The 14,207-nt window shown below is 34.5% G+C and overlaps 1 protein-coding gene across 1 annotated transcript in view; it reads right to left on the bottom strand.

The window, feature by feature from the left end:
- Positions 1-11,053, bottom strand: part of LOC138310141 (cardioacceleratory peptide receptor-like) — a 55,436-nt gene extending 44,383 nt beyond the window's left edge. The window contains exons 1-2 of the mRNA XM_069251268.1: positions 10,998-11,053; positions 9,963-10,135 (exon numbers count right to left, since the gene is read on the bottom strand). Of these exons, the coding sequence (XP_069107369.1) occupies positions 9,963-10,135; positions 10,998-11,053 (229 nt within the window). The remainder of the gene's footprint in view (positions 1-9,962; positions 10,136-10,997) is intronic.
- Positions 11,054-14,207: the final 3,154 nt, after the last annotated feature.

Consider the following 14,207-nt stretch of genomic DNA (forward strand, 5'->3'; position numbering starts at 1 on the left):
ACCAAAGGCAAAATCAATTATTTCATATCATTTTTTGTGTTAATTAGACATATATATACACGATTAAACACCAACAATTGTTCAAATGATGAATATCATTTAAGCGCTGTCGGCGGTGGAGCATCTTTAATCTATGATTTAACATATAATTTACACTTGCGAAGGATTACAACTTTCACAAATCACTATCGATGGCTAGTTAGTACTGGTATCACTTGGTCTAATCCTAGGACAAAGACGTGAAATCTAGCAAATAGGAAACTCCTATTGTTGATGAATAACAATTATTTTTCATCTCGTGGACACTTTTGTATTATTCATCAGAAAACTAGGAATATCATCTATATATATATAACTAGTATTTTTCATCGGATATCGAAAAAAACGTATCCTTCACCATGACAGTTCTATCTGACTTACTAATATGTAATATTGCCAAAGTTTTCTGTATCACCGACATTTACAATATCAGAACGAGGCTGTTAATCTCGTGAGATGATAAAAAAAAACATTAATAACACTACATCAGTTGTCAAAAAGTCGATTACTTGTAAATTGTAACCGCTACCAGAAATTATTTTTGCAAAATTATTGATGGTTATGTGGCCAAATGTTTGTATTATCTAGTAGAGCAGAATGTTAATATTTAACTTGCTAAATCAGGAACACTACTGGTCTTTTAATATCAGCCGGAAATAGAATTTATGACAAGAGAAACGCATTGCCTTCATACGTCAAATCTTTGTATATGGACCCCCTCTATTAATGACGAGAAAGTGAATCTGGTCAATACATAATGATGATGTTTGCATACTCTAAATGCTTTATGCGCAATGCACGTGTCAGAACAATATTATGAAATAAACTGGTTTGTTCAACTTCCTCTCGACAGGTGGTCACGTGGAGCAGCTTTCATAATAGACATGTTTATTGCTGTAAATGGTTTTGTGTTCGCTGGTATATCACGAGTTCTAAGCTTTGTTAAACGGCCAATCGACAGCCAGGGTCATTTAGGGCCATTAAAAGACAAAACATTGGTGCAGCTTCAGGTGAAAAACCCAGGTGCGTTCTAAACTACATCCAGTGTTTTCTACGGGCGAGAAATACTAAATGCGATAAAAAGAGATACAAAGTTTGTGAAACAAGTCGATTTCTTTTAGGCCCATAAAAAGGGCATCGAGTCTAACGACATGAAAACGACATGAATACGAGGAAGCATGTCGGAGTTATCGAAGTACTGTACAATTTGATCTTCTAGGTTGAATAAAGCATAGTTCTGTGAATTTATAAATCGAATTTACACTGTTTAGTTTATATTTTATTTCGTCATATCGGGCTTATCGAAGTTAAAACAATCGATAACATATATATGCATGCGAACTGATGATTATCCAGACGTCAATTTGATGGAAGACTTAACTTGGTCAAAGCAGATGTATGAGTTATGTACGCAATAATTTTATTTATTGGCTACAAATCGATATAATCTCATTAGGTGTATAATAATGTTACGGTTTATTGCGCGCCATCTAACATTACTGTTCGTTTTCGTTCGAAAGCCATGAGTCGTTACAAATATGGCATTTGCAAATTTGATTACTTGGTCGAATCAATTTCCGTCCTATTAACAACCAGGTGTCATTTATTGACAGTCTCGCATCTATGCAATGTTTTGGAATGTCTGTGGCTGTGTTTTGGGAGGCTGCGGTGTAATCTTGTGTCTCCTTGCAATGGGGAACATAAGCGTATTGATAGTGCTATATCACTGTAACTTACGCGAGAAGACACATCCCACATGGTCACAGTATACTGACAACAGGTTAATTAGTCACTCCACAAATCGTCTGTTGAATACTTAGACTACGGTTTGTCTCGGAAGATAGAAACATTTCCTAGTCCTAGTTAGTGTTCATCTCATATCATATTTTACGACCCTGCCAGGTCTGACCAAATCAAAACGCCTCTTCGAATCGTGTCATTATATTCCATATAAAATGGATAATGCTTAGAGATCCTATGTATATTTAAATCAGACTGGTGTAAATAGTTTGCATCCTAAATTACTTTACATTTAGTCCGGCAGCACTAATCAAGTAACTCATCTCATCCACCCCTAAAAATTCAAAATAAACTATTCCAGCAATTGGATCGGAAGAGTTCATCTGCCTCTTCAGGGTTAAGGAGTTAATCGGATTCCAAAAGTCAGTAAATAACCGTATAACTGGCCAAAAGGGAACAAATGAAGGTCTTCTTCAGCAATTAATCTATATCACAGACAAAGCATTATTAGGAAGAGGGACCTTGGGAATCTCATCCATTGTATTATGTCAACATGGCAGCCCCGATAGTGATATTATAACGACAGTATCACTCTCCGACGGCTTGTGATCATATTTGCACAAAGTCAATTATTAGACACGAAACACACATTCATTAAATTGTCTTTATAAGAGCGATCTGGTTTTGTTTAAGCTGCAATATTGTAGCTCAAAAGACGTTTAGAAGATAATGATGTCGTCTTTAGAGCTTTAGTTGGTGCCTCTTACTGTTAATGGAGCAATATAACGATTATGTAAATTATTATAAAAACGTTTGTATGCATTGTATCTTACCTGTATTATATCGCTCACATACTAGATAATAAAGCTGAAACGTATAAAATATCAAATTTACAGCGAGATATTTTTTCACATATAAATATGAAAGTCAATTCGGAGGAAAATTACACAGCAAGTCTACACATTTTACATCTTGTGATCAGTACGGTTGATATTAAGAATGGTCGTTATGTTTTAAACAAAAAATAAAATACGAAACATTCAACAGAAATGTTTCACTTCACGTCACATGATGTTTGAGAAATTATCTTTATAAGTTAATGTTTTATCTGGGTTATATTTTATTCAAAATGTACCTTAAAAAGGTGATCTGCCTCACAAAAGCCCAATATGAATTGAATTTTATGATATTATTGAAGAATTTTTTAAAAAATGTCAAAATAGGCATGTCACAGGGTATTTCCTTAATTTTCAACATTGATTTTCTTTGTTGCCTTTTTAATATAAAATAATGACCAGGTTTACATAGATGCAGAATGAAAAAGCACTTCATTGATTTGAAAAAATTACCGAAACAATTTGTTAAAATATAGAATTTTGAAAGTTTTATTGTTACTGTTGTGTGTTTGTACTGGCTAAATAGCATTATTGTTATCTGACTAATTACAAACAATGCATCAAATAAGTTATTCATTACTGAAGTTGCAAAAACTTTGGAACTACAACAAGAAATTGAAACAATGGGTACATAAAAGTGGATGTGTACATTTTTGAATGTCACCACTATTACAAGTGTTCTGTTAAATTTTCTCTTCCATTTTAACAGGCGGGACAATTGTTAAAACAGAATTGATAAATACATTCAATTTACACCTTTACTTCTGGTAAATAAGCTGACAATACAATTAATAAGTCTTCTGATGTTTTTGATTTAACAACCATATTTAACTGGTAAGTGGTTAGATTAAAAAGATGGTTTTACCATGTGTGATATGAGGGACATGTCATGTAAGAGTAGTGACGCCGTGAAAAAATGCACTAGTATCTTAGTACTTTTATTCAACTGTCTTGGGTTCAGCATTGCTTTTTTCACTTTTTACATTCTAACAATCATTTATAGAAACAATAGAATAACTGCACATCTTAAGTCAACAGTCTTTAGCCTTATAACAGGAGTGAAATTTAACTAAGATAGTATACAGGTGTAATAGGAGTGACAATCTGAATAATGGCTAACACATTATTGCTAAGACACTTTCTTGAACTTAAAGCTTCTTGTTGAAATTAACTTCAAGCCAATGTAATGAGAATACAAATGTTCATGTGTGGTGTTCATTTTTGCAACAAGGGAGATATTAATTTTTTAACAGTAGTGACTTCGACTCAGATAGTATAACTGTAACAGGAGAGATAATTACAAGCAATGCTTGAACAGAAATTCAATGTGTATTTTGAATCTGTACTATGACCAGGCAACTCCAATGTCATGTCATCCTAAACACCGCATTGCCTTGCTTATGCTATTTAGAATAAAAACCATGTAAGAGTCGAAGTTCAAAAATGTAATTTTTCGAAAACAAAAATCATTAAACAATCTTCCACATGCCTAATATTAAGCCTGTAGCATTCTGGCATAAATGACAACTCTGATTGACCTTGACATATATATTCAAGGTAAAAGGGGCCAAAACACCCAACTTTAAACTACTACTTATCAAATACAAAAGGTAAAGAGACCTGAAATGAGACCTGTAGCATTTTGATATAAAGGGCCATGTTTATCAAGGGGGGTTCGAGATCTCAAAACGACGTGGAATAAATGTTTTATAAAATAGTTAAAAACATATATGATCGTGGAGTAACTGAGAACTTTTTCCAAATGGACAGTTCAGGCAGAACGAGAGGTCACTCTGAGAACAATTTTAAGAAACATTGCAATTTAGAATTAAGAAAGAATTTCTTCAGTAACAGAATAGTAGACAAATGGAATAATTTGCCACAAATATTATAGATGCAGATACTGTATACAACTTTGAAGTAATGTTAGATGAACAATGGAAAAATATTTGTTTTGAAATCTAACAGTCTATATTGTATGACCATAGTCATTGATATACTGGAATTTATCTACTGATTTTATGAATGTATATTGTTGATATGGATATAGAGGCTTCCAGCCTGCATCCATCGATTGTCCTAATAAAGTGGGTAAAGTACACTTAGCCGTAGTTTAGTCGCACCTTCCGCTGATTATGATGCCACTAATTTCACGGAAAATGACGGTAAATTGTACTTTACCATCGTCGTTTTAGGATCTCGATATCCCCGTACCTTGGCCGAAATTCCTGGCGAAAAGCCCGTCAAATTATCCAATGACAATTTCTAGTATAGAATACGGTGTGTATCGGTCAGTTGGACAGAACCCAGAGTCTTCCTAACAGCTTCAAGAATAAAACAAAGACAATTATTAAGAAGAAAAAAAAACTTTTGTCTTAATATTGAAATCAATGGATTCGATACTTTTCAGCATTTTAAGGGTAATATATAGAAATATATGTGTGCATGAATAACAAATAATTCATCATCATTTCATCTGAGCTTTGATAAAATTTTCTCAGCAGTCATATTTGTAGTTCGAATATTTAACATTATACATCGTATATATAATAACATCCTAAACGAAAATAAGATAGATTTGATTCATATGCGTCAAAATATTACAATTCGAATTTACAGGCGACAATCAAAATTCCGTCTTTGCATATTACAGAGTTAGTTCCCTTGCGGGTAGGTATTGATTGTTACGTCATCATTTTGTGAGCGCAATTTTTGTCGTTTTCTCCGAAAATTATGACGTTACGCTCGGAAACACATGACGTCACAATTAATACCTACCCACAAGGTCAGATAACTCTTTAACATGCAAAACCAGTAACATATAAGACATTTTAAAAGATCGGAAGTTCGTAATCTTTTTATCTGGTTGTTGTTCTCGTCTTCTTTGCTGGGATATTAGCCACATGCTTGAACAGAATTACAGCAGTAGAAATATTCATGGATTATTGATAAAGTTAAAATATGCTTTAAGTCAATGTGTAATGCAATAATAATAGAAATCCCAAATTTCTGGAAGTAGTATATTCTATTCATTTTGTAATAAGAGAGAAATGCATCTTGTAACAGTAGTGACTTTCATACTCATTCCTTTTCTTCTGCTAGAAATGCATTCAGTTAAATAAAATTAAAAATATTAAAAAGTGACATGACTTTTTAATTTTATGTAATGCATTTAAATGGAATTTGTGAAATATGATAATATAATGACTATAAGTTGTTACTTAATTATCAAAACGATTTCCATCTGCTTTAAAAATGTCCATTCTGTTACAATTTTATGTAATAGTCACTCCTGTAACACGCATTTGGTATTGATTTGAAGGCAATAACATTTGCTGAATGACCAGTTTTATGTATTAGAAATAATATATGAATTACTCTTACCTGTGGAAATGATAAATGCATTATTTAAATTGCATATTTTTTAAAACTGCAAGAAAAACTAGCTTATTTAATGACAAAAACACTAAATTCAGTAATAAATCTACATTTTGAAAACTATGGCACGATTTCAGCTGATTTGTTCAAAACAATGGGTCCCTCTTTGCATAATTGAAATAATCTGAAATTTCTATGGGACGTTTTGTAATTTTATGAGTGTATGGTCCGGGACTCGTAGGTATATTTATCACCGTGAATCGATTCAAACCATCATTAAAAGTCTTCTAAATTATTTCATGATATTTAATGTAAATGTTATTGCTTCATAAATCTTTATCATAACAGTCTAATTTAAATTTGGTAAATGTGACACATTAGTATAAAATGATTTTATAACAAAAACATTATTTGTTACAGGAGGGCCATGCTCAAATTGATATAATAATAAAATGTTACCATGGTAACCTGATGCAATATTTTTTCAAGTGATTTAACTTAACATTTTGATTTTTGGTAAACAGAAAATAAAACCTATATGTGTGCCATATTTTCATATTCTTTTCTCAAGATTTTTTAAACTGAAAATGAGACATTTTTATAGAATGTCTCATATAAACTATGTAAACGTATAATTGAAAACATGCAAAAAAAGTTTAAAAAATTGTGCCCGAGTGATTTTCTTAGGCACTGCTCCACAAGGACACAATTTGGTACCCGACCGAAAGGTATAGTAGGCCGGGTACGTATATTCGTTCTAGTTTCGTTTCAGCCTATTAGTACCCAACATTTGTAGACTGTTTCCGGTTTGTTGTGGAAAGGTCACGTATCTATCCATAACATGCCACTTGTCAATATATGTGACCAGGTAGAGAGTGCTTGTTCTGTGTCTTCTGTGACATCATTCAGTGACATTGCACTGACAAAGGGCAAGAATTCAACTATAACAAGAAAACACAATATGGACATATTGCAGTATCCCAAAGCACGCATGCGCGTCACATCCACAACACACTGTATACATAGGAGGTCGTCCTTAAACCTCCCTGATAAAAGGATGATATTCTTATGAACCAACCAACAGCGTACTTTTTTGTTTTTAACATTATCTCCTGATAATGTCATTTAGCTATTTCCTATTCTGGTTTTATTAAAATCTCTGAAATGCAATGCTTGTATTGGAATTTCACATACGATTCGTTTGTTGTAATGATAATTTGGAGCGGTTGTTAAAACAAACGAATAATAATCTTGCCCAATTATCATTTAAACAAACGAACTATTGATGAAATTCCGACACATGTATATTTACCAACCAAAATCCTCTCATCAGCTATGCGGAATGAAATTGTGTTCAGATGAATTTCGTAATATTGCATTCTAAGCAATATTTTTTTTGGTGTTTAGCTGTCACGAAATGAATTTCTTTTGGCAGTGATAATCGAGAAATCGGTCATGTGAAAAGATTTATATGTTAGTCAGAGCTGCTGACTTCCTTCACAAGCATCGAGGACGGACACCGCATCACTGATTGGCAGATCACATTGGAGGAGACTATTTTTGCCTTAAAGACATTTACATTTAAGGTGGTTAGCTTGTTAGGATTTAAATCGACAAATTATACGAAACAGTCATTATATTACGTTTTCAAGATGGAAATTGGCTCAATAAGAAATAATGACGTTTTCGATGAGGCTTCCAAATCACTTCATAAGCAATTAAAGAAAGAAGTGTTATTCAACGAATTAATAATACGGCAATAGCTTAAATTCAAATCACGAAGACGTGGTTCAAGAAAACTAGAATACATGTTACATTACTTTTAAAAAGTGGCGGTTTTTTCTGTTTCCATACCCAACCGTCTGTTAGCTTCATGCATTAACAATGTGCATTATATTGACGTAATTTATGGGATTATTTACCCTATTTCTCCGTTGACACGTCACCAGTAACTGACAACAGTACAGGTTTTATGCAAGGAAGCAGTCATCGCTTGTCATTACCGTATGGCGATAGAATGGATTCGAACATTGAACTGCCCTTTCCGAATAGCTGTAGTTAACCAATTTATATTCGCAGTGTCTTTCGGTATGCGCACCAAACTCACGGAGATTCAATTTTACGCGCATGACTTGCTGAGAATCACTGGTTTTTTTGCATTCAAAGTCGCAGCAAATAATTTTCATGGTTTCCCTCTTGCAAATTTTAGATTGCAACCACACTGAACGATTGCAGCAGATCATCAACACATACTTTACATCAAAACCGTGAATGACATATGTTACATATTTTGTGTATATCGTTCTAATTTATTACAGGGTTATTTCTCATTTGGGTTTGTATCGGTTGTGACGTCATTACTTTGTGATCTAAATATTTCGGTCGTTTGCTCTGAAAATCATAATGTCACACTTATAAAATATGACTTAATAACCAAGATATACCACAAGGGGAAATAGCTCTTAAAGGTGTAAATAAGAGATAGGATTTAATGGATGTGACTATAATTAATAAAGTGTAGATATTTGGTTATTTTTCTGTGCCGGCTGGAGAGTCGTGTATGAAATGCCGGGAGTATTCATGTATTAAATATGAGTTTTCAGGAAAGGGATATTCTACTCGAGGGTCACAAATGTAGTAATATCCAAGGTGTGGCTTGTTTCTAAAAAAGCAGCGTCTTTGATGAAGCTGCGACGCCACATTATTATATATTCCACGGGTAGCCATGAAATGCAATCTCAGCCGACATCAGAGTATACAACGGACGAGTCAGTGCTACACCAGTAGGAGAGACAGAAGTATATACCACAATGTAGATTACCGATAGATCATTGATGTAAATCATGCCTCCCTAATGAAGTAAATCCTACAATTAGTGAATAAAAGTGGGGAAATGAGAAAAGAATGTGGAAATCTTCGGCCAGGTCGAAAGGTCCTCTGACATACAGATATATAGGACACCGACTTTAATCCTCGTCATAGACTAGCTATAGCTATCACGGTAACAATGTTTCATGTCGGATCGTATATCATAGGATAGATTGGACGTCAGATGCTTTCTCGAGATGCAGTTATCAATATCAATTAGTGAGCTCATTGTGCCTGATTCTTTAGATCATTTGCATTGCAGGAAATTACTCATTTCTCTCTTTGTAAGATAAACTATTCCAAATGTAAATGGTTAGTTGTATTGAAGAGACAATTTATGACCATGAAATCCGTTTCTAATCAAAACCCTAAGTAGCTTTGATTGTACATTAATGATAAAGCAGAACACATCCCTTCTAAACACCCTTACTTAATTCCAATGAAAGCGTTTCGAAGGTTTATTAATAATAATTATATTTTTAGAATATTTATATTTCAGGCTTGCGATGAAATAAAATACATGAAAGATTGAGTGTGAACAATTACGTAAAAACTCTTTTTCCCGACTTTCATGCGTTGAGACATTATATGAACCTTCCGCCAACGATAGAAAATGTAAAAATTTAATATTTTCTTTGGAAAATATATAGAAACGGGATGCTTAATGCAATATCTCAAAAAATGGGGATTTTATCAAAAACGTTTTAGTTACGTATGTAGATATAACCCTCCAACAAAATACTATTGAATACCTAATCTACAGAGTAAAACTTCACAATTTCATCAGCTATATCAAAATTTGAAAAACAGCAATCTCAATATGCATAAAATAATAGCTTATTAATAAATATGTAGTATATGGTAGGCATGGTGCAAACATGCACTACTATAATCCGTCCTTCCTCAGTTACCGAGGGTGCCTCGACATATTCTAGACCGACATTCCACCTGTATTTCGGTTGATTTTACTCTGGGTACTCCGAATGTCCTCAACATGAGCCTGGGTGTTGATACTTAAAACGAATAGCAAAGTCATCTTACCTGCACAGGCCAGATTTGCGATGAACATATTCATCCGCGACTTGAGTTTCCTGGAGAGATAGATGAGAGTGAGGACAATACAGTTGGCTGTCACGGTCAGAGTAAACAACACACAGAGGAACGCTACCTGTTGGGTCTGAAACAGTAAATAAAATATGGCATACCTGTTGGGTCTGAAACAGTAAATAAAATATGGCATACAACAGTCTGACCAACAACAGTGTTATTATAAACGATACATTTACACCCAACCGGTGTGGTCTCGAACGTCTTACCATTCTGTTAAATGTAAATACAATAGAATAGCTTTCTTTGTACATTTCGTTATGTTACAATGTATACGGCGAGAACGGGAACATTTATTGTTTTAATGTTTATGCCGTCTTTGTATATTACAGAGTTATCTACCTTGCGGATAGGTATTAATTGTGACTTCATTTTTTGGTGAGGGAAATTCACGTCGTTTCCTCTGACATAATGACGTTAAACTCGTGACCATCAATACCTACTCGCAATGGCAGATTAACTAAACAAAGAGGAACCCATTAGATATATAAGATATGTTTATAAGATATTTCACCAATCATTTTTTTTCAATATTTCATAATGATTGCGTCGTTGAAGCTATAAACATTTATATACGACAGAAGAAAAGTAATATATCTTCAGGTATATTGGTGTAAAGACACTCACAAAATATAGTTATGTATTGAGAGCACTGTTATAATTCTGATTCAGAGACTCCGTAATGTGGTTATCCTTTTTGTTTACAAGCAAACCTCTTAATATTTGGCTATTAGGAAAGGATTTCACTCAGAAAGAACTGTAATGGCTTGGTTTATTAGTCTCAATATCGTATCAATAGAATAGAATTGTAGCTTCAAACCACTTTCATTTACCACTTTCATAAGCGCCCTACAATTACTATGACTCTAACAATGGACTGAGAGATCATTCTTTCAAACACAATGTCACTTCACCTGGGCTCGTAACACTCCGGGATTGTCCATTACCCACGTAACCGACGGAACTCACTGTGCCGAATTACAATAATTTAATGCAAAGTAGAATTCTGTTGACGTGAGCGACATTGTTACCGACTTAATTTGTATAGAAATCACTCGTAAACCACTGCCAATCGACTTCACCAGTAAACACTATGTAAATAGGTCACATAGAGGAAGAGACTGCGTGACATCTAATTGCGGTTTGAAATGTTCTTCCTTTACTCTAGGCGACTACTCATCAGGTAACTATGCATAAATCTCTATCCAATACAAGTTATATATCAAACTGTCATAGTTTACATCAGGAAACACAGAGAAGTCATTTCTAGGAGGCGGGAATAAAGATTTGACCATGGTTACTGTCATATTTTATGCCCAAACTCATTTTAGGGCCATACCGATTCAGTTCCGAATAATCATAGCTGAAAGACATATCCATAAAAAGGGTCCAGCTGTGATAACACCGTGTCGTTTGTTCCATATAGCAAATCGACCTTGGCACAGTTGACTGTTCGCCCCTATGAGGACGACTCTGGGTTCTGTCCTCTGGCCGAGACACACCATAGTCTATAAATGTGGTAGGTTATGTTCCTGCTTTAATAATTAGCATTAAAGGAAAGGAACGACTGGTTGCCATTTGTCAGTATAATGTGAGCGGATGCGATGTGGGGGTCCGGTGTCTGTGGCGGTGTACTTCAGTAAATAATACTATACAATGGGTAATAGTGTCAACTATCACAAGGAGACACAACACGAACATTCCACAGCCTCTCAGACATTCCCACATGAGGTCATTGTCCATATATCACACTGGCTGTTAATACTGGATGCTAATATAATCGACCACCTGTGACAATACACAAAAATAATAAAATGTCCGTTTGTGTAAAAACTCCAGTATATGCGGGACTAGACACAGAACCAAACATCTTCTTCAACATGAATTATCAAGAATATCATATTCAATACGCAAAGGAGACAATCAGGTTACAATATTAGACGAGTTTCTCTCGGCTACTGTTATTTATAATTGGACCTAGTAACACTCAGGCAGACAAGCAGACAAATACTATGATCTTAGTTGATATCAACGACGCAGAAAATATATTCTATCAGTGAAAAAGTACATAGCTCATTTGTAATGAGACTAGTTAGATGTATTGTCTGATCTTTGAAGCTCTAGTTGATCATGCGGAAAAGAATTGGCGCCCTATTATTGACTTAGTTGAGAAAGGTCGAACCATGTATAGTGGTCTGTAATGAAGCGGATGACAAGACATATCCCGTCCGGATTAACCACGTCTGGTGAGTCAGGAGTTCGTTATAACGAACACAAGCATTATTTTTATCAGACAGTTAAGATGGTATTCAGGAAACGTCCTACAAAATGATTACCCTGGTAACTGGGGTACGAAAAATTAGACAGATAAAGGATATTACCAATATGTCTCTACTTAAATGTATAACCATAAATGTATTTTAGCCATTATTTTCGAGATCTTGCTCAAAGGGTATATATGGTTCAACAATTGCTCAATCATTTGCGGGTCACTTTTTTGCGATCATAGCAATGACTGAGAAATCTCAACCAGAAGTGGCTATACGGTATTGTCGTCGTTATCGTTATTTGACTTTTTAGAAGCTGTTGTATTTGTGTTTGTCTATTGCACTACATATATTCATACTTTATGCATGCGCGGCTTGTTATCGAGAAATATGAATGTTAATTTACTCGAAATGTTCATTAAAAGGGAATTTTACAAATCGTGGTAACAAAACAGTTGGTATCACCATTAAAGTGGGGTTATTATTTGTTCAATGGAATAATTGATATTTCATTAAACAATATTATTCTTGTATCCAAGGACCATGATAAATACATGTAATTTTTTTCTAACAAACATAACTATTTGTACTATCTTAGTATTTCCATTGTAGCTAATTAGGTGATTTTGTTGTTTCGTTCCGCTGCATATTTGCTGTCTACTTATAATAGTAGACCTTTCAACTTTTTGATAACGTTATCCCACAACACCATACTAACAAAGACTCCGAGCTGCACACTCCATCAGTAACACTGTGATAGCGTTACAGGGAAGTAGAAGCTGGATTTATAGACCGCACTATTGTGTGTCTAGCCCAGGGGACAAAATTTCTAACTGACAAACCCACGACATATTGTATAAGTGAGTTGTTATGACGGCTACATTTGATAAACTTAACACTCCTTGTATCAAGGTTGTGTAACACGCACAGCTAGTAGACACCTGGGGGCCAGGTCTGGACAAAGGGGTGGTGACAGATAGTATATCTGGGTGTCCAACTCATTACACTACAGCCAACTCTCCACAGAGAAATTGTCAGCTAGGCATTGGTTAGTATCCAAAGGGTAAATATATAAAGAATTTCTACACCTGCGTGTGTCTCATCGCTGTTTATTTGGTGACGGGTCGCAGACGTTTTGTCCTGACATTTGTTCGACTGTTCAAATTGGATAACAAACTTTCTTAAGATGATCATGTGAAATGTATGTTTCAATGGATTGTGTAGGCATTGTGTCGCGAAATATCTTTGTCATGAAGCAAAAATTTTACAAAATATTTTTACGAGAAATGTCACCATAAATTGATATGGTGCATGACATTACTTTCTAAATAAGACACCAAAAACTGTTTTTAAAAGTTAATTATCAACAAAATCACGAAATCAAACATATACATGTACTATTATTGTCCGAGTAATACTTGGTCACAAGGGAAACCAAGAAACACTTTGAATTTTGTTCTTATTATTGACTGTAAGTGAAATATTTGAGTGATAACGTTGATGTCGAACTCCATTTTGTGCCGTACTTTCCTTGTATAGTGTCAAAATGTCTAAATTAATTTTCCATGCATACTTGGATTGTATTTATTACAATATGCTTTGGTAAGTAATACCAAATTTACTGTCTTTATATATAATATTCCACCTGTGTACATAAAAAATGTCCTAAATTAAGTGACGTGGTGATGACAGTCACATGACGTAACAGACTGAAGCGGCGTATTGGCTAAACTTGGAAGTGAATTTAAGTTTTCAAGAGTTGTCAGAATAATTTCGTGTCTGTAATCATTCCACCAAAAGCTTCATGTATGTGAACGCCGTGACGAAATGTCGTTTATAATTGATGCAGCTTGGAGGAAAAAAACTGCAGTACAGGCAGCACAAAGGTCACCAAAACATTATCACAAATGGG

This window comes from Argopecten irradians, chromosome 16 (assembly GCF_041381155.1).
Source record: "Argopecten irradians isolate NY chromosome 16, Ai_NY, whole genome shotgun sequence".
NCBI classification, from domain to species: domain Eukaryota; kingdom Metazoa; phylum Mollusca; class Bivalvia; order Pectinida; family Pectinidae; genus Argopecten; species Argopecten irradians.